Raw genomic sequence first — 25,363 nt, forward strand, 5'->3', positions numbered from 1 at the left:
GGTTCTTTTCTTAAGGGGGTGGTGTGACGAATGCAGGATTTCAGATATTTTGGATTATAAACATGTGGCAATTTAAGGGTTAATGGCCTGGGTTAGAGTGTTCGACTGCAGTAGTCATATTTTTAAAAATAATTTTCGTTTGCAAAACCGTAAAACCTTTAGGAGTCAGAGGTGGAATTGACTGTCATAAAAACCTGGGCTTTTGTTGTTTGAGGGAATGCCTGGGGAGTTAGTGTTTTCAGCTTGGGGAGATGAGATCATTGCTGGGTGGAACTAAAGTATTCAGACATTTTGAGAAAGATTTTGAGTTAAGTTCTAATCTAACACTTCAACCACAAGGGGCGGGATTCTCTGACCCCCCGCCGGGTCGGAGAATCGCCGGGGGCTGCGTGAATCCCGCCCCCGCCGGCCACCAAATTCTCCAGCACCGGATATTCGGCGGGGGCGGGAATCACGCCGGTTGGCGGGCCCCTCCCCCGGCGATTCTCCGGCCCGCGATGGGCCGAAGTCCCGCTGCTGTCATGCCAGTCCCACCGGCGTGAATCAAACCACCTCCCTTACCGGCGGGACTGGGGGCGCGGGCGGGGATCCGGGGTCCTGGGGGGGGGGCGTGGGGTGATCTGGCCCTGGGGGGTGCCCCCACGGTGGCCTGGCCCGCGATTGGGACCCAGCAATCCGCGGGCTAGCCTGTGCCGTGGGGGCACTCTTTTCCCTCCGCCTCAGACATAGCCTTCACCATGGCCAACGCGGAAGAGACCCCCCCCCCCCCGCGCATGCGCGGGAATTATGTCAGCAGTCGCTGACGCTCCTGCACATGCGCGGACTTCCGCCGACCGGCGAAGTCCTTTCGGCCCCAGCTGGCGTGGCGCCAAAGGCCTTCCATGCCAGCCAGTGGAGCGGAAACCACTCCGGCGCGGGCCTAGCCCCTTACAGTGAGGGCTTGGCCCCTAAAGGTGTGGATAAATCCGCACCTTTGGGGCGGCCCGACGCCGGAGTGGTTCCCGCCACTCCATCCCGCCGGGACCCCCCGCCCCGCCGGGTTGGGGAGAATCCCAGCCCACGCCTTTGCTCTCACAGTAGGATAGTTTAAAAAAGATTAATAGTATTTAAAGCAGTTCAGACTTGTATGAGAACAAGGGGGAAGCTGAAACAAACAAGTTGCAAACAGCTTTTTGAAGGTATCCAGACAAAATCTGCAGGGGTTCTAGCAGGAGCCAAATCTGTTCTGGAAAGCAAGTATCAGTCGGTCATTGGGATGTAGGTTGGATTAAGAGCTGTACTTTTTCCTTCCTTGTTGTTCAACTGGGAATAGAGATAGTAATTAAGGGTATTATATTTACTGTATTGAGTAGTATTGTTCAAGGGGGAATTGTATGCTATTTTTGGGTGCGATGTTAAAGAGTTTAACATTGTGTTAAGAATTCTGTTTTGTTTTTTAAATACAAAATCCCTATTCTTTATGCAATCACTCCTGGAGTGAAATATTCTTTCCACACAAAATAAACTAAAATATTGGAGTTTCGGTCCAGTATCCTAGCCACAGTTGAGGTCTAGTCTGGAAGCTGATCTTCCTCCTTCCTCCAACTTCCTTTATTGCTTCAAATCCACATTAAAGCTGGCGCCTGGATCATGCACATGGGCTAGAGGAAACCCTTTCATTGCATGCCTCAGAATTCAGAGCCATGAAACAAAACATTTTAAATGTATATGCTACAAGATTAATTTGCTTTGGGATTTCACTCTTCATATATTAGGAGTAAATATCCTACTTTGTACGAAGCTTTGGCATACATACTGATATGTTCGGAATTCCAACATATACTATGATTTCCAGGAGCACAAGGTTTGAAAATTATCCCGATTGTCCAGGATCATGCATGAAGACAGGTCAACTGAGTAATGCCCTGGGAGAAGGTGAACATCTTTTGGTCGGTATCTCCTCAAGAAGGGAAACATTTTGGAAGATGAAAAGTGTATAACTGCAACTGATGTGCAGCACCTGGTGGTGCAGGGTGTCTCTTTCAGTGATAGATGCAAGAACAAAAACAAGCTTCACTTTTGTTCAACCTACATGTAACAGAAATGATTCATCTAGTCAACAAATGGATAATAATTTTCTCTGTAAAATATGATAGTGTTTATTTAAATTACATTTCATGCATTGTTCCAGATACATTTGATAAACTTCAATCGAATAATTAAGTATTTCTTATATCATTAATGAAAATTGTTTATATTAAAGAGGTACCAGAGACAATATTGTGACAATCAATTGAAAACCGATATCCAACATATATGATATCAATCCGTAAATGCTTAGGAATGGGATGACCTAGGATTGCAATTGTGGGATGTGATAATGGAGAAAAGTGACTACTGTAAGCATTCATTCTAAATGACATGGAAGTAATTTGAAAGCGTACAACATCTGATGACAACACTCCTGTACATGCGTACACCCACATATAAACACACAAGGACATTTGCCTCAATTTACAAAAACTATACAACAGAGAACATTGGCTCCTGTAGAATTAGACAACCTTATGTTACATGGGGAACCTCCAATACTTCAAAAGTTGCCGTACGCAGCAAACACAACACACACATAAAATTCACACCATAGGCATTGGACAAGAACATTCACAACGAATACAAACAAATTCCAATTCTTATTTTAACCACAACTTACGGTTCAATTTAATGTTTGATTTTTTGCACCATGTACATGTCTTTTTTATGAGTAGACTCTGATCATACCTGCATGGATTACATTTGCCTAATTTGGAGTAGTGGACTCATTTTACAAGTTTCCAGCAGTCTTCCTTTAAAACAATTGAGTTTTTGACGGGATGGCAAGTAGTTCAGATTTCTAGAGTACTGATCCAGAATGAGTTGATGACTATAAAATAATTCATAGATGAAAAAACTCTTGTTCCTGATGGAACTCCGAGCCTATGTATGTGAGCCCCCAAACCTCCTTTCTGTACAGACTTTGCTCAGGCAGCAAATATCAATAACTCTGTCAGATGAAAAGATGACCTAATATCACTCCAAAAGAAGAGAAGTGTGATTAAATATTCCTGTTGTGGTGCATCTCATTGTACGTCTACATGCTGCTTCACGGATTGTGGGATTTGGGTTTAGATCCACAATCGTGAGCACGAGTCCTGTACTGGAAGGTTTCTTGGCAAGTGGTAGTAAACCAGTTATTTTCTTTACTGAGAAAAAAAGGGAAACAGGAAACTGCTCAGGTTGTCCAATGCACGGTTCTTATTGCCTGTGTCAAAGTTGAGAACTTTGCATCATATTGCAAGTTTGTAAGAGAGGGGAAATGAGACTGAAATGTACCTGCCATGGCTATATATATTTTTCCAGTCCGACGCCGGCATCTCCACATCATATTTTTTTATATCAATTAACTTACATTTCTTACATTGTAGCAGTAACTACACTTCAAAGGTGCTTTAAATGCTCTGAATAATGGGACATCCTGTAGTCAGGAAAAGTACTATACAAATGCAAGTCATCCTTTTTTTATATAGTTTCTCATAGAGAGGCAGTATATATTTATTTGAAATTCTGCACTTTTTAAAAACCCTGCCCACTCTTTCACACTGTTTCCTTTAGTTAGGAAAAAGTCTGTCTGAACAATGTATATTCGATCTAATTTCTGTTTGAGTAATAGATGTGCATTGGAGATGTAAAGGTATTTAACATTCATCTTCAATCACTATTATTCTCCTCATACTCTGTTCTACATTCCTTTCAATCTTTTTACAGGGTAGTTTATTGAGCACACATTTTTTTTACACAATGGGTTCCTTCCCAAGGAGGTATATGGAAAATCCACAGGTAGGCAAAGGCACAGCAGTACATGCATTATTACGAGGATTCATTTGGAGAGTGGGATTCAAAAATGTTATTTTGCAACACATCTGAAGTTTCAGATGTAATCTATTCAAGTCAGAAGTTTCCCAGGTCTTATTAAGAACTGAACTGCATAAAACTCTATGAATATATCAATGTCGTTGCTGCAATCACTCTGAGACCCATGGAGTTCCATTGTGGCTACCCTTAAGGCACTTTTACATTTTGGCACTTCAGTAGTTTGAATAATGAGGGAGCCTTGTTCATAATAAAGTTCCCCCCCCCCCCCCCCCTCCCCCCCCTCCCCTATATCTCCATTACTAAAGTAATCCCAATTGCCGTTATCATAGAATTTACAGTGCAGAAGGAGGCCATTCGGCCCATCGAGACTGCACCGGCTCTTGGAAAGCATACCCTATCCAAGGTCAACACCTCCACCCTATCCCCATAACCCAGCAACCCCACCCAACACTAAGGGCAATTTTGGACACTAAGGGCAATTTATCATGGCCAATCCATCTAACCTACACATCTTTGGACTGTGGGAGGAAACCGGAGCACCCGGAGGAAACCCACACAAACACGGGGAGGATGTACAGACTCCGCACAGATAGTGACCCAAGCCGGAATCGAACCTGGGATCCTGAAGCAATTGTGCTATCCACAATGCTACCGTGCTGCCCGTTATACCGTTATACCTAGAGTCAAAATCATAGACACATGAAAATGTGACTACATATTTTGTTACTGAGTTCAACTAATGTCATGACACCCCTGAGGGGTCTCGAGCCATTGCGGCCTGGATTAGGAAATTATTTAAGAATTAAACAGTCAAGCATTGCTGCAAATTGGAATCATCAGAAGTGCCAGACCGACTGCACTCTTAGATTTCAGATTTCTGAAAATACACCCCATTTTCAAAGTGGGCCCATAAATACTTTGTTCTATTCCCAACAAAATACCACAGAACAATCAGCCACATAGAATCATAGAATTTACAGTGCAGAAGGAGGCCATTTGGGCCATCGAGTCTGCACCGGCCCTTGGAAAGAGAACCCTACCTAATCCCACGCCTCCACCCTATCCCCGTAACCCCAACTAACGTTTTTGGATACAAAGGGCAATTTAGCATAGGCAATCCACCTAACCTGCACATCTTTGGACTGTGGGAGGAACCCGGAGGAAACCCATGCAGACACGGGGATAACGCGCAGAACCCACACAGACAGTGACCCAAACCGGGAATCGAACCTGGGACCCTGGAGCTGTGAAGCAACTGTGCTAACCACTGTGCTACCGTGCAGCCCTGGGAAGCCTTGGCAAGACGATGATTGGAGGAAATTTGTCAGAGATTATTTTGTTTCTCTATATTCAATGTCAGTTTGGTTCACGTTCAATCACTGAGAAATGTTTAGTCCTGTCTTTTGTGAGTTAGGGATTAAACAGTGTTATCTGTATATAAATAGACTTTGAAAGGAGTGCAGACTTTTGGCAGGTCATTAATGTAACAAGGGAACAGTCAAGGACTTAATTCCCTGAGGAGCACCAGCGTCAATCACATTTGTGTTATCCAGTGATCCGTTGCCAACAACTCTGTCTGCACAGATAAGATTGAAGCTATTTTGCACCATTACTTGAGAAGTCAATTTTATGGAGTTTGTTACAAAGCATAGTATGGATGGCTGTTTCAACGCCTTTTTTTAAATCGAGATGCTATCTCTTGCAGTACTGTGATAAATCTCATTTGATAAACTGAGAAAAGATGCACAAGTAGAACACCTTCCGGAAAGCCGATAAGTAATCCAATTAATTCTGTGCTTTGTGATTAAATGATACAGTTGACAGTGCACTTTTTCCTCATCGCAGATTACTTGGTGGTCCTATGTCGTATTTGATGTATTAACTAGGACATAGTAAGCCTCCTTTCAATAAAAAAGGCTTAATATACAGGTTGTGAAAAATATTACAATAGAGTGCAGATCAAATCCACACATTCTATCTATAAAGCAGCTGCTGGTAATTGTGAACAAAACCTGGGTTAATATTTTATTTTAATTGAAATTATGGATTGTTAAATTGGGTTTGGCTTAAACTGTTTTGAGGTCCATGGTATCCAGTTTTGCCAAGTATGTGTGCTGGCTCCTGTTTTCATCCCTGGTCCATGCTGAGTCAGCAAGGATGAAATTTATAATGCTGAGTTCAATATCCGGAGTGGGGAAAAGAAAGGAAATGCCGAGTCAAGATTTTTGCTCCTGATCAGTTTGTGGATAGTGGTTGAGAATAGAAAGAAGCTTGATCATAAATTGAACTGACGTTCATTTCAGGATTACACATAAAAGTACACTTGGAGACGTTACAAGAACGTTAGTGTCACCATCATACCCCAACAAAATAACTGCCTTCAGGAAAATTTTCAAACATCAGAGTGTAAATTGGTTAGACGATAAAGGAAATATAATGACCAATTTATTTCTAGTGTTTCAAATAGAAGCTACTCTTATAGTCTCTCAACTCCTGGTGCTGTGAAATGTAAACGTGATTTGGCACAGTAATCTACAACCTCGTTTGCACTTGATTAGCAATAGATCTGAAGTCATTCAACCTTCTAATAATCCAGCTCAAAAATTGAATGGTTTACAACTCTGCCAGTTTAACTACCTCGACCTCCTTTAGAGATTTTGAATTTTAAAACACTAGTCTGTGACCACTGATAACACCTACGATGCCACAAGTGATTAGTGTGACCTGGAGCTTTGGACAACATCAATAAAGATTCTGGAATCCTTTAGTTTTGGAAATGAGGTCTTTAATAAACTGAGGTAGATTCAGAGTTTAATAGTAGTGGTGATTGGGGCAATCTGATGTCTGCTCTACTACTCCCTATCTGGTGGATCTAGTTACAGATTGTATAAACCAATAGCCCTGTTTGTTGGGCAGCCTGCTAATACATGTCATATGTAATCTCTGAGCTACTTCTAGTGAAGCAGAGATCTGCAGGAAGGAAACCAGTCCTGTTATCCAAGCGCTGTGAAGGTCCCCCTTCAGGTTTGTGTCTTTCCATTTTCTATTTGGTTCAGTGGGGTAAAAATTGGACCTCGTTGCACCTGATATTTGGGTGATAGATGGGGCTTAAGGGCCTAATTTTACAAGGCTACATTCTGCATCCTGAAGACATCTGAAACGCAACTGACCTCATATTGGGTTGCCTGATTTTTCAGGCTTCTCTAAAACAGATGTTGGAGTCATTTCTGAAATTGAGCTGTCCCGAGCAGTGGTGGCAACATGCCCTGACCACACAAGCTTTCCTGCCTTGGATGTGGCCTGAGAAGTGACCGTCAATAAAAGGTAGCTGCTTAAGAAAATAACTTTCACGTGAAGTGAATAGAATGCCAATAATGTCCGCCCCCGAGGCTTGATCGCATGACACATGACAATGGTTTGCAACGGTTGTTGCATTTACCCTGTGACGTTAGGCCATGCATGCTAAATGATTTCCTCTAACTGCTCTGTTCAAGAGAAAACTCTTACTTTCTTTCTCCACCCCTGGGACGTTCCCAACAAATCATTCAGTTTGCTGTTAACCATTCAGTTTGTACTTATCAGCGAATCCGTATTTTGGGGTCTTTGGCACAAAGCACATTTGGGGTAGCTCCATGATCCTATCCAATGCTCTTGATCCATTAAGACATCCCCTTTTAAAACTACAGTGTTAATTTCAGAGCTTCACTCTGAGCCCTCAGTTGCAAAGGGTTTGAAACTAGAACACTGTGTAAAATGCATGACTATATCTAATTAAGGTCCCTCATCTTCCTTTCCTCGTCCACCTCATTTTTGTGAGAGGGGCTGCCAGCAAGGCAGGCTGTGTAAACACTATCCTTTGACGTGTGGTGGTAGTGGTGTGAGGAGGGGGTTGGAGATATGTTACCTCTGAAGGCAGATCACCCTGATTACTCAAGACCTAACTTTGATCATTCCTTGTGCCCACTTTGTATGGCCTAGTTGCAGGAGTTAACTTGTACCCCAATGTAACTTCATTTGGATTATCAACATTAATACTGTACTCTGTAAATAGTTTACAAAGAATATTTTTATCCTGAACAAGCCTAATAAGATCCTGATTATAAAATTGGATACTCCAAATGTCATGCTCAAAAGAAATTGACTGAAACCAAGTATATCATGCCAAATAATGAGCTAAACTGGACTCTTTGTGGAGGAATTTTAGCTCCTACCCAGGAAGGGAAAAGAGGTAGGTAGGAACTAAATATATCACCTCTGGCCAGCATGCTAGATCCATGGTTCCATTTCTCCCTTGCGCCCCTGGTCTTTTTCCCTAGGGTTGGACGGCAGGGCTACCCATCTGCAAGTAACAGGTCTCATCTAATTAAAGGCCAATTACATTCTCCCGAAGGAAACTGACTGGGATTTTCTAGTTTGCATCCAGGTTCCCCAGGCTGCAGGGCTGCCTGGTGACAGCTTCCTGGCAGCGAACTGGGAGGCTGGAGTCCCAGGAAGGTTTAGAGGCTCTCCCTGCCTGGCTGGTTCCAGCAGCAGCTGCAGGCTGCTCTGTGCAGATGTTTTGCACCTCACCCCCAATGATTATCAGGTGGATAAAATTTTAACTTTGAAAAAGTTAGAAATGAAGGGTCCTTCTCCCTCACTTACCTACCATGGCACTCTGCTACTGTTTACATGCTGGAAAACCTCTGATTGTCTCCAGATTTGACAGCCCATCCTCTGTCTTTAATTGGATGGCAAGCTTTCCCTCTCGCAATTAGTTGGCTGATCCAGGGAAAATCCCAGTTGATTGACTTTTGCCTAGATAGTGAGGGCTACCGACTCCTATTTCAGCCCAATGGCGGAGTTCAGAAGTCCTCCGAAAAGTCCTGCCTCTTTCTTTGGCTACCTAAATACAATAAACACATCAAATTTTTAGATTCTGATGTATGCTTCCATAAGTTGTGCCGAATTATTAAAGTAATATTACTTACAAAGAGTTGTTAAACCTGCACTCATCTCACATTTGAGGACCCTCCTCACCCCAGAAATATCAAAAGCCCCATTCATCAGGCTAACTGCAAAGCAGGGATTCAATCACTGGAAAAATTTGATCTCTCCTTCCTATCTTTTTCTTATTAATTTTTGCTTTACTGAGGGAAATCAAGTCTAAAAGTGTTTATTCCGGCACCCTGTAAAGGGTAGGCTGGATTAGGCTTTCGAAAATCCTGCGAAATACAGAGACACGTGTACAACACAACAGCAAATGGCACCTCCTGGGATCTTAAATTTGAAAGAGATCTTAGTCTTTTGGGTCTTGACACTGGCTGCAGTCTAACATTTCCTCTGAGAATGTTTCCACTTGAATTGTTGTGGTATGGAAGGTAAACTTGCTTCGAAGGATCTCTGTGGCTTCCTTCAACACAATTTGAGCATCTGCATTTTCCTCTGTAATGGCAAAAGTAGAATTATCAGAAAGACAATGAATGATTGTTTCAAGCTGCAAATTTCTCTGGTTGCCTATCCAATCTCCACCACCTCAATCTATTTCAAAGAGATGATCCACAAAAATAGTTATTTCATCTTCAGTGGTTTATAAGGTAAATTAGTTTTGTTCTTTTAAGACAGACATTACACACATTCAGCTAAAGAATTGCTAAGTGATATTAATCTGCTTAAAATGATTGCTGTATCAATAGTACTGTTGTTGCGAAAACAAATCTCTCCCTTTTGGTCTTTATTAATTTTTTTTAAAACTCTCCCATCCATGGAGAGAAATCTTCAATTAGAGCACTGCTTACACCGAATCCCCAGAGGCTGGCATTCACTGTCTAGCACAACTCCATTAAGATTGCATTAGCACATATCGACACACCCTCCATCTCTGCTGATCTGAACCTGGAATTCACATCCAAGCAATTAAAGTGTTGACAGAAAAAAACAAGTAACATAACTAATTCCCAGCTGTAATGACCGCAGAATCATAGAATTGTTGCAGACAGGGGAAAGTCATTTGGCCCACCATTCCTGCACCAGCTCTCCAAATGAGCAGCTCCCCTTTCCCCACCTTCTCCCATTTCCCTGTCTTCTCCCCGTAACCCTGCATGTTCTTCCTTTCCAGATAACAGTCCAATTCCTTTTGGGATGCTTCAATTGAACCTGCCTCCACCATACTCTCACATCACTTTTGTTCCTTTTATCAGTTACTTTAAATCGGTGCCCTCTCGTTTTCGTTCCTTTCACAAGTGGCAACAGTTTCTCCCTATGTCCAGACCTCTCATGATTTTGAATAATTCTATGAAATTTCCTCCCAGTCTTCTTTTCTCTAAGGAAAACAGTCCTAACTTCTCCATCTATCTTCAATGCGACATTAACCACTTGAACGGTCACACACTGACAACTATTTCATTTCTAAATAGAAAGATGTAATTCAATGGTTGTAGCAAATTGTGATTATAACGTTACCCACCTATGGCAATGTGAACAGAAAGCACAGGCTGGTTTAATGTCAAAGCCCAGAGCTGGAGACTATGCATGGCTTTCACTCCTTTAATAGAAAGAAGAACTTCCTTCACTGAATTAAAGTCCATTCCTTTTGGGGTACCTAAAGCAGGGGAAGTAGGATTTGTTTTATTTGTTTATTTTAAAAAACAAGATTTGTTCAAAATAGGAAATGATGCAAAGATATTTCCAATGGTAATTTTCTTCTTGAGGAATTGAATTCCTAAATGTCCTTGTCTTGTAAATCATAGCAAAGTGTATGACATTTCCGACAACAGCTGCTTGCTCAGTTGAACCGAATAACAAGATCACTGTAACAGTTGTTAGTTTATCAGATCCTTTGACCAGTATTTGCATATTGTACAGATGTAGCATGAATATTCACTGACATTACCTTACCTCAATAAGTGTCAGCGTTTCATACCTGTTTGGGTATGTTTATTTAATGGGATTACCTTAGGGAGTGGCAGCAACACATTCTCTCAACACAGCACTGTGACCATACCGACCCGGATACTTGGGGATAATCTAGCACAATCCAGCATAAATCACTCAACACCATTCTCTTAAAGGATAAGAAAACAGGCTACCTTGTTCCAGTCAGCAGACAAGGAATATATATGTGTTTATGGTCATCTCCATATATGCATTAGCACAGCGTTCGCACCTCTAGCACCCACACACTATCGCTGTTCATTGTCCGAACTGTCGTTAAATGTAGATGTTGTGCATTTCCAACATTTTGTACTTTTAATTTAAGAAATAATACAATTACCTGATGTATTTATTAGATTTATTTTTTTGCTATAAATCTGTATGCTCGACAAAGTTGTTTGCTCATCTATCTGGCATCTTGATCCTATGAGTTTGTATAATATTTTATAGATCTGTAGCTTGTTGAAGTGCATACAATTTTTCTTTTTAATGTCCTACATTACAACAATTATTACATTTTGAAAAGTATTTCTTCGACTGTAAAGCACTTTGAGACATGGGTGGTCTTGAAAAGTGCTACATAAATGCAAGTCTTTGTTTGGCAGTAAACATTGTTAGCACATATACTCCTTCATTTTCATTGATGATCTGGTTGGGGTGAGAGGGGAAAGTGCCAATATATAGATTGTATTTCTCTAAAGAAATTGCGATGAAATATGTCCTACCTTCCATGAGTACACGGAAGACATCCTTTAAAATAGTAATGGTGGAACCCAGGACAAAAATGGAGAAAAAGAAGGTACAGATAGGATCGGCGATTTTATAAGCAGGCTGTAATTGAAAAACAAACAATAAATAGGTCAATTAGCGTGCTTATATTCAAAAAGGATGACTCTATACACAAAGACAACTACAGACCCGTAAGCTTTTATTCAGTTTATTTAAAGTTATAAAATGGATTATAAGGTCAGTTTTCTCCCCATCTCTCCTGAAGGCATTGCCTTCTTATTGCACCACAGGTGTACGGGCAATAGATTCCTTTGGACAGCCTAAGCCTTGTGTTCATTATTCTCATGCATGCCCCTTGCCAATGAATGTTGGAAGACCAATTGACCACAGAGGGCATCACAGTTCAGGCGAAACCTGTTGGCACATGCCCTCTATTCAAGTCACTTCAACAGAGGTCACTAAATAGTGATCAAGAATGAGACTCCTGCCTGATTTCCCTCTTCCTAACCCAACAGAGGTCTGATAACTCGGGGATCAAATTAAAGACGTCCCTGATCTTGTAGTTTGGTTCAGCAGGTCACTGAATACATTTACTGAGCCATTGGCTGAATTGGATATGTAAATTTTTTTACAGCTCAGTAGCAATTCATCATTATTGATTCTGACTGTATTCCTACATACGGCCCTGCATGTCGGATCACAAATGCTTCTGTTACTTTTCAGAAGATGTGAATGAAATAATGAACTCACCATTTCTTATCAATAGTAAAGATACTCCAGGGGCGGGATTCTCCGACGCCAACGGCAAAATCGAGTTTGGCGATTGGCCGGAGAATCGAAGTTTACGACCAAATCGGGGGCAGCGCCACTTTGCGATGCTCCGCTCCCTCCAACACAGCGTACTGACGGCCCACCGATGCTCTGCCCCCGACTGGTCGAGTTCCCAGCGGTGTGGGTCTCTCATGGTCTCATCCGTCGGGAACTCGGCATGGTGGCTGCGGACTCAGTCCAGCGCCGCCACAGTTGGGGGCGTGGCCGATCCGCGTACAGGGGGGACTTTGCCAGGGGCTGGGGGCACTGTGGGAGGATGATCCAGCGCGCGAGAGCCAGACAAAGGGGGGGGACATTATTTTGCAGGCCGTATCCAGGAGCAGCCAGTGCCATGTTGCACGGCGCGGCCGTTGCAGGCCACCGCCGTGCACATGTGCGGCCACGGACCTGGCAATTCTCCGGGCTGCATCGGCAGCTAGAGTCGGGTGCTTTACACTGCCTTGATTCTAGCCCCTAGCCAAACGGAGGATTGGTAGCCGTTTTGCACCATTTTTTCTGTCGTAAAATGCCACCGTTCCCACACCAGCGTGGGGACATAGCCTTAAAATTGGAGAATCGAGCCCCAGATGTCTAGATAGCCTATCCTCGTATCTACAAGCCTTATAATTTACACTAATCTCCATTACTGCTTTTAGTGAAGAATGAAGCCAGTGATACACAAAGCCAATACTACTGCGTCAATTGGTTGGAGGTCAGCTCATGTGACTATGGAGGACCACCTCAATTTTGATCACAGGAAACTCTCTCACTGTTCTTTAGCCTTGTGTTTCAGTCCATACCCCAACAGGGTAGTTGTTATGGGGGACTTTAACTTTCCAAATATTGACTAGAAATGCTATAGTTCGAATACTTTAGATGGGTCCGATTTTGTCCAATGTGTGCAGGAGGTTTCCTGACGCAGTATGTAGATAGGCCAACGAGAGGCAAGGCCATATTGGATATGGTACTGGGTAATGAACCAGGACAAGTGTTAGATTTGGAGGTACGTGGGCACTTTGGTGATAGTGACCACAATTCGATTATGTTTAATTTAGTGATGGAAAGGGATAGGTATATACTGCAGGGCAAGAGTTATATCTGGGGGAAAGGCAATTATGATGCATTGGATGGAGAGGAAAACTGCAGGGGATGGGCACAATGGAAATGTGGAGCTTGTTCATGGAACAGCTACTGCGTGCCCTTGATAAGTATGAACCTGTCAGGCAGGGAAGAAGTGGTCGATTGAGGGAACCGTGGTTTACTAAAGCAGTTGAAACACTTGTCAAGAGGAAGAAGGAGGCTTATGTAAAGATAAGACGTGAAGGTTCAGTTAGGGCGCTTGAGATTTACATGTTAGCTAGGAAGGACCTAAAGAGAGAGCTAAGAAGAGCCAGGAGGGGACATGAGAAGTCTTTGGCAGGTAGGATCAAGGAAAGCCCTAAAGCTTTCTACAGATATGTCAGGAACAAAAGAATGACTAGGGTAAGAGTAGGGCCAGTCAAGGACAGTAGTGGGAAGTTGTGCGTGGAGTCCGAGGAGATAGGAGAGGTGCTAAATGAATATTTTTCGTCAGTATTCCACAGGAAAAAGACAATGTTGTCGAGGAGAATACTGAGATACAGGCTACTAGACTAGAAGGGCTTGAGGTTCATAAGGAGGAGGTGTTAGCAATTCTGGAAAGTGTGAAAATAGATAAGTCCCCTGGGCCGGATGGGATTTATCCTAGGATTCTCTGGGAAGCTAGGGCGGAGATTGCTGAGCCTTTGGCAGTGATCTTTAAGTCATCTTTGTCTACAGGAATAGTGCCAGAAGACTGGAGGATAGCAAATGTTGTCCCCTTGTTCAAGAAGGGGAGTAGAGACAACCCCGGTAACTATAGACCAGTGAGCCTTACTTCTGTTGTGGGCAAAGTCTTGGAAATGTTTATAAAAGATAGGATGTATAATCATCTGGAAAGAAATAATTTGATTAGAGATAGTCAACACGGTTTTGTGAAGGGTAGGTCATGCCTCACAAACCTTATTGAGTTCTTTGAGAAGGTGACCAAACAGGTGGATGAGGGTAAAGGAGTTGGTGTGGTGTATATGGATTTCAGTAAAGCATTTGATAAGGTTCCCCATGGTAGGTTATTGCAGAAAATACGGAGGCATGGGATTCAGGGTTATTTAGCAGTTTGGATCCGAAATTGGCTAGCTTGAAGAAGACAAAGGGTGGTGATTGATGGGAAATGTTCAGACTGGAGTCCAGTTACTAGTGGTGTACCACAAGGATCTGTTTTGGGGCCACTGCTGTTTGTCATTTTATAAATGACCTGGAGGAGGGAGTAGAAGGATGGGTGAGTAAATTTGCAGATGACACTAAAGTGGGTGGAGTTGTGGACAGTGCGGAAGGATGTTACAAGTTACAGAGGGACATAGATAAGCTGCAGAGCTGGGCTGAGAGGTTGCACAGAAAAGTGGGAGGTGATTCATTTTGGAAGGAATAACAGGAAGACAGAGTTATGGGCTAATGGTAAGATTCTTGGTAGTGTGGATGAGCAGAGAGATCTCGGTGTCCATGTACATAGATCCCTGAAAGTTGCCACCCAGGTTGAGAGGGTTGTTAAAAAGGCATACGGTGTGTTAGCTTTTATTGGTAGAGGGATTGGGTTTCGGAGCCATGAGGTCATGTTGCAGCTGTACAAAACTCTGGTGCGGCCGCATTTGGAGTATTGCGTGCAATTCTGGTCGCCGCATCATAGGAAGGATGTGGAAGCATTGGAAAGGGTGCAGAGGAGATTTACCAGAATGTTGCCTGGTATGGAGGGAAGATCTTATGAGGGAAGGTTGAGGGACTTGAGGCTGTTTTCGTTAGAGAGAAGGTTAAGAGGTGACTTAATTGAGGCATACAAGATGATCAGAGGATTAGATACGGTGGACAGTGAGAACCTTTTCCTCGGATGGTGATGTCTAGCACGAGGAGATATAGCTTTAAATTGAGGGGAGATAGATATAGGACAGATGTCAGAGGTAGGTTCTTTACTCAGAGAGTAGTAAGGGCGTGGAATGCCCTGCCTGTAACAGTCGTGGACTTGCCAACATTAAGGGCATTCAAATGGTCATCGGATAGACATATGGATGACAAGGGAATTGGATAGACATATGGACGATAAGGGAATAGTGTAGATGGGCTTTAGAGTGGTTTCACAGGTCGGCGCAACATCGAGGGCCGAAGGGCCTGTACTGCGCTGTAATGTTCTATGTTCTATAAATCTGTGCAGTTCCTGGCTTAACCTTTGGGCTAGGTATGTGGGCATTTGTCAGTTATCTGTTCAGTCCCTACCCTGCTAAATCAGACAAATTGGCAGTTCAATCCAGTCCCCAGTTGGGCAAACCTACTTCCATCACTGACTAAAGTTTCTTTCCCGTGATAATGATTCAAAAATTTTGAGCCCTTCCTTCTTGATTTCTCATTCAAGTTTCAGGGTCCTCAGTCCCGTTCTCTTTCTCTCCCCCTCCCTTCCCCACACACACACTCACGCACACACGCACAATCAGATTTTCCCTGTTGATGGAAGGGTCTTCCTCATCTGGGTTTACCTTTTAATTTTTAGGGGGAGTGGCTTTTGGAAAACACCCTGTCCTCTTTAGGTTGGTGCAATGGGACCTTTAACATCTATTGGAGATGTAGGCAAGTTTTGGGTTTAAGTTCTCATTCTCATTTGAAAGTAACCCCACCCAACCTTTTTTTGGTAAGAGGTCTTACAACACCAGGTTACAGTCCAACTGGTTTGTTTCAAATCACTAGCTTTCGGAGCACTGCTCCTTCATTCACCTGAGGAAGGAGCAGTGCTCCGAAAGCTAGTGATTTGAAACAAACCTGTGGGACTTTAACCTCATTGTAAGACTTCTTACTGTGTTCACCCCAGTCCAACGCCGGAATCTCCACATCATGGCAACCTTTTTTTGGACACTAAGGGCAATTTAGCATAGCCAAGCCACCTAACCTGCACATCTTTGGACTGTGGGAGGAAACCGGAGCACCCGGAGGAAACCCACGCACACACACGGGGAGGATGTGCAGACTCCACACAGACAGTGACCCAAGCCGGGAATCGAACCTGGGACCCTGGAACTGTGAGGCAAGTGTGCTAACCGTGCCGCCCTATGAGTACCCAATGAGTCAGGCTGGCACAGCTGCATAAAATTGCTGGTTTAAATATTGGTTATGATTTAAAAATGGCAATTTACCTATTCATACGCTATCTGCAAAATATGCTCTAGCCTGTGAGACACCGGGCGAGGTCCTCCGACTGTTCACGCCAGCAGCATTTTCCAGTCCTGCCGACAGCGCACCGGATTCAATGGGGTGGATTCAATGGGAAATCCTATTGACAGCAGTGGGGCAAGAAGACCCTGCTGCCAATCAATGGCGGGCCGTCTCCCGCTGCTGAGAAACATGTTGCTGGGAGACCAGTGTTGTCTTCGCTTTGTTTCAGAGATGAGCAACACTCCATGTGAGAGGGAATTATCGATTTATTAAAACGTATTTTCTATAAGGAAATCATTCTGAGAGTGAAGGATATATTCTCGCCCATAGACCTCCAAATTTTACTGTTCATATTTCAGAATGATTAGTTTTAAGTAAAACATTCACTGCATAAATTCCTGAATTTTCCATCCCTTCATGCTGTTCTCACACTACTGTAACAGCCTGTCCATGAGTTAGCGAGGGGAGTACATCCCAGGGGGAAATAAAGGAATCATGTCCACTGCCCGGGTATCGGATGCATACGTGCATGATGTGCAGCTGGTGATCACAGACCAGCTGGATATTCATCGACTGAAACCTCTTTTGGTTGGTGTAGATCGGTCTGTTATCCACCGGTGCCTGTAGGACAACATGAATGCCATCATCGCCCCATGGACCCAGGGCATCCTGGTGATGGCAACAAACCCAGTTGCCCGGGCATCCGGGCTCGGTCCACATGGAACTGGATGTACCGCTCCGCCTGGGCATATAGAGCGTTCGTGATGGCGCGGATGCACCTGTGCACCGAGGTCTGTGAGATCTCAGACAGGTCCCCACTCGGCGACTGGAAGGACCCCCGTCGAGTAAAGGTTGAGGGCGACCGTCACCTTGACGGTCACCGGGAGCGTGTGACCTCCCCCATAACCCTGCAATGCCAGGTGTGCCATCATCTGGCAGATGTATTGCACAGTCCCTCTGCTCATCCGCAGTCTCCGACGGCATGCCCGGTCTAGCAGGTCTTGGAATGACTGCTCCTCCATGGCACCTCCTCCTCCTCAGCCTCAGCCTGTGCCGTTGCCACCTGCCCCTCTGCTGCCCGCTCCGCTGCTGCAGCTTCCCCTTCCTCTCCAAGGGGCCGAAGGGCATCTCGCAGGGCTGCGGCCATCACCACAGCGGCCAGCATTACAGGTTGATGTCCGAATGCCTTTGTCTGCAGGGGTGGAAGACCAACATGTTAGCATCGCGTATACTCACATGCCCAGCCAGGTCCCATGGGCTACACCGTGGCCCAGTTGGCACTGCGGCCACGCATGTCCACACATCCGCCCCCCCCCCTCCAACACCACACCCTACCCTGTCAGTATCCGGCCCCGTCGGTGACCCCGGTCCTGACGCCTGTCCCTGTTGCCAGGGGTACCATTGCCTGGCACTGCCCGCACTGGGTGCTGCTTTGGGCGTGGCCCTGGTTGGTCCCCTGGTGGGTGGCTACCAGTTGGACAGTTCTGGGCCGGGGGGGGGGGGGGGGGGGGAGGGGGGGGGCTAGAGGAGGGGGGGGTGCGCTGTAGCTGGGGGGGGGGGGGGAGGGGGGGGCGGTGCGCTGTAGCTGGGGGGGGGGAGAGAGGGGGGCGGTGCGCTGTAGCTGGGGGGGGGGTAGAGGAGGGGGGGTGCGCTGTAGCTGGGGGGGGAGAGAGGGGGGGGCGGTGCGCTGTAGCTGGGGGGGGGTTGGTGCGCTGTAGCTGGGGGGGGGAGAGGGGGGGGCTGTGCGCTGTAGCTGGGGGGGGGGGGGCGGGGGCGGGGGGGTTACGGGGTTGGGCGCACCCATACGGCCGGTGCCTTTGTGTAGAACCAGGGGCAGGGATGGGTGGCCAGTGTGTGCGCAGCACTATGGCCACCGTAATGGCGGACGGTGCCTAGGCATAGCCCCAGTTCTGTGGGGAGGCCCTCCGGCAGCTCAGCCCCCCCCGGCAGCACGGCCGGTGTCTGGGCCAACAGTCTGCAGTAACTCCACGCCATTTCCTACCTCCTCTCTCTCTCGCTCAGCCACCAGGCTGCCAGGTTATGGAATCATAGAATTTACAGTGCAGAAGGAGGCCATTCAGCCCATCGGGTCTCTGCACCGGCCATTGGAACCCTACCTAAGCCCATGCCTCCACCTTAACCCCACACTTCCACTCTAACCCCATACCGCCACCCTAACCCTACACCTCCACCCTAACCCCAAGCCTCCACCCTAACCTCACGCCTCCACCCTATCCCCGTAACCCCACCTAACCTTTTTTGGACACAAAAGGCAATTTAGCATGGCCAATCCACCTAACCTGCACATTTCTGGACTGTGGGAGGAAACCGGAGCACCCGGAGGAAACCCACGCAGGGGGAGAACGTGCAGACTTTTCACAGACAGTGACTCAAGTGGGAATCGAACTTGGGATCCTGGAGCTGTGAAGCAACAGTGCTAACCACTGTGCTAACGTGCCGCAATGTCGTGCTGTTCACAATTTTTAAACCCACAAGTGACCACGCCGTTGGGAACTCGGCCCATCGGAGGCGCTGAATCTAGGAGGCTGGAGCATAGGGTGTCAGGCCCGCTAATGGTATGCCTGCTGTACTTTCACCCTGCCCGGCGAATGTCGCATTTACGGCAGTTTTGAGATGCCGGAGCATCCCGATTTGCCGTCAAACCGGCGCCTACCCCGGTTTTGGGGTCGGAGGCTATTCTCCGCCCAATCATGTTTCGTGTTTTCGGTGTCGGCAAGCGGAGAATCCCGCCCAAGGTATTCAACACCTTGGGCAGGATTCTACGTTTCTGAGACTAAGTGTTGATGCCAACGCAGAATCCATGGACTTTTATGACAGAAAAACCGGTGTTGCACCGGGACCGATTCACCTACAGTGGAGGGGCAGTACCGGTGTTGCACCGGGACCGATTCACCTACAGTGGAGGGGCAGTACCGGTGCTGCACCTGGACCGATTCACCTACAGTGGAGGGGCAGCACCGGTGCTGCACCTGGACCGATTCACCTACACTGGAGGGGCAGCACCGGTGCTGCATCTGGACCGATTCACCTACAGTGGAGGGGCAGCACCGGTGCTGCATCTGGACCGATTCACCTACAGTGGAGGGGCAGCACCGGTGCTGCACCTGGACCGATTCACCTACAGTGGAGGGGCAGCACCGGTGCTGCACCGGGACCGATTCACCTACAGTGGAGGGGCAGCACCGGTGCTGCACCGGGACCGATTCACCTACAGTGGAGGGGCAGCACCGGTGCTGCACCGGGACCGATTCACCTACAGTGGAGGGACTCGCACCGGTGCTGCACCGGGACCGATTCACCTACAGTGGAGGGGCAGCACCGGTGCTGCACCGGGACCGATTCACCTACAGTGGAGGGGCAGCACCGGTGCCGCATGGAGCACAATCGATTCCAGTGAAAAACGGTGCGGGATTCGTTGCGTCTGTGATTAACACTCGGGAGGCTGACAAGCTGCAGCCATACGTACACATTACAATCCCCACACACACTCATCCCAGCCAATAAGATAGCACTGTTTGGGCTGGAGCTCATTCCGCTGATGGGTCAGCTATGGCCAGAGGACTCCCGGGGGCGCCCTGGGGGGTCACCTATATGACCCATGGCACTAAGTCCATAGTGGGCTGTTAGCAGAATACGCAGCTGCATGGCTGCCTTCCCGGCTGCGGCAATTGTGTTCCCTGCCGGTCCACCCTGACCACAAAGCCCATCGCCTGGCCACCCCCACTACTCCCCCCGGCCCTGGGAGAAGCCCCTGGCCAGCGGCATAACTGTCAGCAAACTGTGCGATATTGGACACATTCCGTTCCCCCTCTCTCTCCCTCAGCAACCACTTCGCCGGTGTCATGATTTTTAAATGCACAAGTGAATCGCACCGTCAGGAACTCTGCCCATCAGAGGCAGAGAATTACGGAGGCCCCGGAGAATACCGGGTCAGCCCCGCTAATGATATGCAAACGGTGTCTACTGTACATTGCTTCCGGAATGCATTGATGCCCCTGTCGAGGTGTTGGATAATTGAGATTTGGCGTCAAATCGGCGCCTGCTGCAATTTTGGTGTCGGAATCAATTCTCCGCCCAATCACCTTTCCCGATTTTGGATTTGGCTAACTGGGAAGCCTGCCCCTTTTCTTTTAAAAAAAAAAAGTGCTTCCTGATTTTACCCCTAAATGGTTTGCTCCAATTTCAAGATCAGACCACACTCAATTCTCCCAAGGAAAGAGTTTCTTGAGTATTGCTGAAAAAAAGGGACATGCTGTTGAATGTTTTCATCTTCAGGACAGTTCACAAGAATGCCAAAAGTAAAGAGAACAGCAATTTATACTGTACAGGAAGAGAGTGCAGATTGATTGGAAAGTGGACTCTGATTCATGTTGTGCAGAACCAGTCATTGATCAGATATGGCGTGAAGGGATATCACTATGTGTGTCTTGGGCATATATGTGGATACAGTGAGCTGTGAGGTCGAATCTTATCATTTTTACCAGCTGGCAGCTTATTACGCTTACATAACACCACAAGCATTCTTGTAACGTGCTTTCAAGAAGGGCTGTCTGGTCATGCTTAAAGACATGCTTAATAACAGAAATCTTTGAATCCTCACTGTCTTCAGGTGATGTCCCGGAGGACTGGAGAATAGCCAATGTTTGTTTAAGAAGGGTGGCAAGGATAATCCAGGGAACTACAGGCCGGTGTTAGGGAAATTACTGGAGAGAATTCTTTGAGACAGGATCTACTCCCATTTGGAAGTAAATGGACGTATTAGCGAGAGGCAGCATGGTTTTGTGAAGGGGAGGTCGTGTCTCACTAACTTGATAGAGGTCACAAAGATGATTGATGCAGGTAGGGCAGTGGATGTTGTCTATATGGACTTCAGTAAGGCCTTTGACAAGGTCCCTCATGGCAGACGAGTACAAAAGGTGAAGTCACACGTGATCAGGGGTGAGCTGGCAAGATGGATACAGAACTGGCTAAGTCATAGAAGGCACAGAGTAGCAATGGAAGGGTGCTTTTCTGATTGGAGAGCTGCGACTAGTGGTGTTCCGCAGGGATCAGTGCTGGGACCTTTGCTGTTCGTAGTATATATAAATGATTTGGAGGAAAATGTAACTGGTCTGATTAGTAAGTTTGGAGGTTGGTGGAATTGCGGAAAGTGATGAGGACTGTCAGAGGATACAACAGGATTTAGATTGTTTGGAGACTTGGGTGGAGAGATTGCAGAAGGAGTTTAATCCGGACAAATGTGAGGTAATGCATTTTGGAAGGTCTAATGCAGGTAGGGAATATACAGTGAATGGTAGAACCCTCAAGAGTATTGAAAGTCAGAGAGATCTAGGTGTACAGGTCCATAGGTCACTGAAAGGGGCAACACAGGTGGAGAAGGTAGTCAAGAAGGCATACAGCATGCTTGCCTTCATTGGCCGGGGCATTGAGTATAAGCATTGGCAAGTCATGTTGCAGCTGTATAGAACCTTAGTTAGGCCACACTTGGAGTATACTGTTCAATTCTGGTCGCCACACTACCAGAAGGATGTGGAGGCTTGAGAGAGGGTGCAGAAGAGATTTACCAGGATGTTGCCTGGTATGGAGGGCATTAACTATGTGGAGCGGTTGAATAAACTCGGTTTGTTCTCACTGGAACGACGGAGGTTGAGGGGCGACCTGATAGAGGTCTACAAAATTATGAGGGACATAGACAGAGTGGATAATCAGAGGCTTTTCCCCAGGGAAGAGGGGTCAATTACTAGGGGGCATAGGTTTAAGGTGCAAGGGGCAAGGTTTAGAGGAGATGTACGAGGCAAGTTTTTTACACAGAGGGTAGTGGGTGCCTGGAACTCGCTGCCGGAGGAGGTGGTGGAAGCAGGGACGATAGTGACATTTAAGGGGCATCTTGACAAATACATGAATAGGGTGGGAATAGAGGGATACGGACCCAGGAAATGTAGAAGATTTTAGTTTAGACGGGCAGCATGGTTGGCACAGGCTTGGAGGGCCGAAGGGCCTGTTCCTGTGCTGTACTTTTCTTTGTTCTTTGTTCTTTGTTCTTTGACAGGTACAATGGATACAAAATTGGATCCATTGTACATATGATTGGCTTCATTCTCGCAAGATCAATTGGCCAAGTGGTTGGGCGGGTTTCTACAATCAGTTCAGAGCAGGTTTTCCACATACACGGTGAAGGGTTCCTTCACCTTTACGGCAACCATGCTGGACTTGCATATCGCTCGAAATGTCCATGTGCTTGTTCAACATTGCTTGCCTATTTCCCAATTGCCGCTCAAGAAAGACATAGACATTTGCACTATGCCACTATATCATGGTGATTTAGACACACCACCATTGCCTGAATCTGTATTAATTGAACTTATGGAACTCAGCAACTCAAGCGATTAAATTCAATTTTAATAACACCATGTAAGCCCAAGTAGATGGTGTTGCCATAGGGTTCCTCTCTAGGCCCAGCTCTCACAAACATCTTTGACATTTTGGATACTAAGGGACAATTTAGCAAGACAAATCCACCAAACCTGCACATCATTGGAAGGACGACAGTGAAGGGAAACCGGAGAACCCGGATGAAGCCTATGCTGACACGGGAATGTGCCCTTTTGCGACAGTGTGGCAGCTTTGAATCCACAGATCAAATCAGATGGCCATTGGGTCATCCTTTGCAGCATGTTGTTGCCCATCTTTAAAGAAACGTCTGTTCCAGAAGATTCTGCATTGTGGCACAGTGGTTAGCACTGCTGCCTCACAGCGCCAGGGACCAGGGTGCTCTGGTTTCCTTCCATGGTCTAAAGGTGCGCAGGTTTCATGGATTGGCCAAGCTAAATTGCCCCTTAGTGGCCAAAAGGTTTAGTTGCGGGATTAGTTGCCTGGGTGGACTGCTATTTCGGGATGGTCAGTGCAGACTCGATAGGCTGGGTGGCCTCCTTCTGCATCAAAGGGATTCTACGCCTTCACGTTTTTAAAGTTATGAATACGACATGCCTTTACTCTATTGAATCCTGTAATTATTTATACACCTTCTAAACTCAAGGGAATGCCAGCAAAGATTAAACAACCTGTCATTATAATTTAGTCCTGGTATTATCCTCGTGACGCTGCACTGTACCCCTTACAAGGCCAGCATAACCTTCCTAAGGCACAGCGATCAAAACAAAATGGGCTTCTGTACAATCGAATCACTTCCTCACTTTTAAATTCCAACTCATTTGAGATGAAGTCCAACATTCCATTAGCCTTTATGATTAATTTTCATACCTGTACATTGGCTTTTAATGATTTACATGCATGGGCACTTAAAACCTTTGACTTCTCCACAGCTCTTGTTTTCCCACCAGTGGGAAGATATTGATGTATAAATGGTAGTTTCCAGAGGAATTTAACATTGAAAGGATTAAAAAGAAAGTTGCAAGCCCTCTGTGCTCTTTTTTAGTGCAGTGGTTAACATGATCACTGCAGATTCCTGTGAATGCTAGCTGAGCAGAGGCATTAACCTATTTAAAATAAATAGATAGTTGACTTTATTAAAATAAAGGCATTAGATGCAAACGCATTCAGCAATACATTATGAAGAGATTACAAAAGAGTTTCAATCTTTCAGTGTCTTAAACTACATCTGACAATATTGGTTCGATATTTTGTCATGCAAGTGTTAAATTTACCGTCACTGAAATAAACTTGTATACCATATAAATATAGTTATTAGAATACTGCAGGAACCTTAAAGAAGATGACAATTGCGGCCACAAACACTCCGATACTCTGAAACAAATCTCCAATGACATGTATGAAGGCTGCTCTCACGCTGGTGTTGCCCAGGTAGTTTTGCCGGGAAGAGGATTCATCAGCTGTGCTATTTTCCAACTCCTCGTAACCAAAAGCATGACCATGGCTGTGGGAAGGATTTGATTGATGGAGTATGACAGCCATTCTGCAACACAAAAAATTGTTGTGACAAATCTTATCAAATTCTTTTTATTTTCAAGGACTTTGCGGGCTAAATTTTAAGCTACTTCAGCACTTGTAGCTTTCACATCCTACAAATAATTTCAACAGTATGTCAAATTTAAAGGCTGTTGTATTAGAATATATATATATGACCTTATCCTTGATATATTTTGTGATTTTGAGACACCTTGAACTATCCTAGTGGTGTTCATCTGTTTGACACATTGGAAACTAAATAAGTTAAGCTTTTCTACATAATTTATGTTTAATTAGCATCATTGAACATTTTTATGACCTGTCTGTATTTTTCTGCTAATAAAACTCATATTACACATTGTGTCATCCTCCAGTCCATACATTTCTACTCCTTTCATAGTGTCAATTAGGTGGGGGGAAAAAAAATCAAATTTAAACTAGAGTGTTGTTCCTAAATATTTCAGTCATTTTGTCTCCTGGTTTCCAGGCCTTTGGCCATTCTTTTATTCCTCAACTCTCCTGTTACTTTCTCAAGAATAAACCTGGGCCAACTTTCTGGCCGTTGCTGCAAGGTCCTGCTGATGTTGTAATGGAAGTGGAACAGTCATGGATTTTGAGCGCTTCCCCATCCATAAACGTCAAACAGAAAATGTAAGCATAACATAAGAGAAAATAAGAACCGAACACAAAAGAACATAGAACATACAGTGCAGAAGGAAGCCATTCGGCCCATCGAGTCTGCACCGACCCACTTAAGCCCTCACTTCCACCTTATCCCATAATCCAATAAACCCTCCTAACCTTTTTGGACACTAAGGGCAATTTA

The 25,363-nt window shown here is 45.6% G+C and overlaps 1 protein-coding gene across 2 annotated transcripts in view; it reads right to left on the bottom strand.

The window, feature by feature from the left end:
* Nucleotides 1-4,172: 4,172 nt before the first annotated feature.
* slc30a2 (solute carrier family 30 member 2) overlaps nucleotides 4,173-25,363 on the bottom strand; it is a 230,675-nt gene continuing 209,484 nt past the window's right edge. For both annotated transcript variants that reach the window (XM_072499007.1, XM_072499006.1), the window contains 4 exons: nucleotides 24,334-24,544; nucleotides 11,529-11,634; nucleotides 10,337-10,471; nucleotides 4,173-9,315 (listed from right to left, as the gene is read on the bottom strand). In XM_072499007.1, coding sequence (XP_072355108.1) covers nucleotides 9,170-9,315; nucleotides 10,337-10,471; nucleotides 11,529-11,634; nucleotides 24,334-24,544 — 598 coding nt within the window. In that variant the 3' untranslated portion in view covers nucleotides 4,173-9,169. The remainder of the gene's footprint in view (nucleotides 9,316-10,336; nucleotides 10,472-11,528; nucleotides 11,635-24,333; nucleotides 24,545-25,363) is intronic.

This window comes from Scyliorhinus torazame, chromosome 4, assembly GCF_047496885.1.
Source record: "Scyliorhinus torazame isolate Kashiwa2021f chromosome 4, sScyTor2.1, whole genome shotgun sequence".
NCBI classification, from domain to species: domain Eukaryota; kingdom Metazoa; phylum Chordata; class Chondrichthyes; order Carcharhiniformes; family Scyliorhinidae; genus Scyliorhinus; species Scyliorhinus torazame.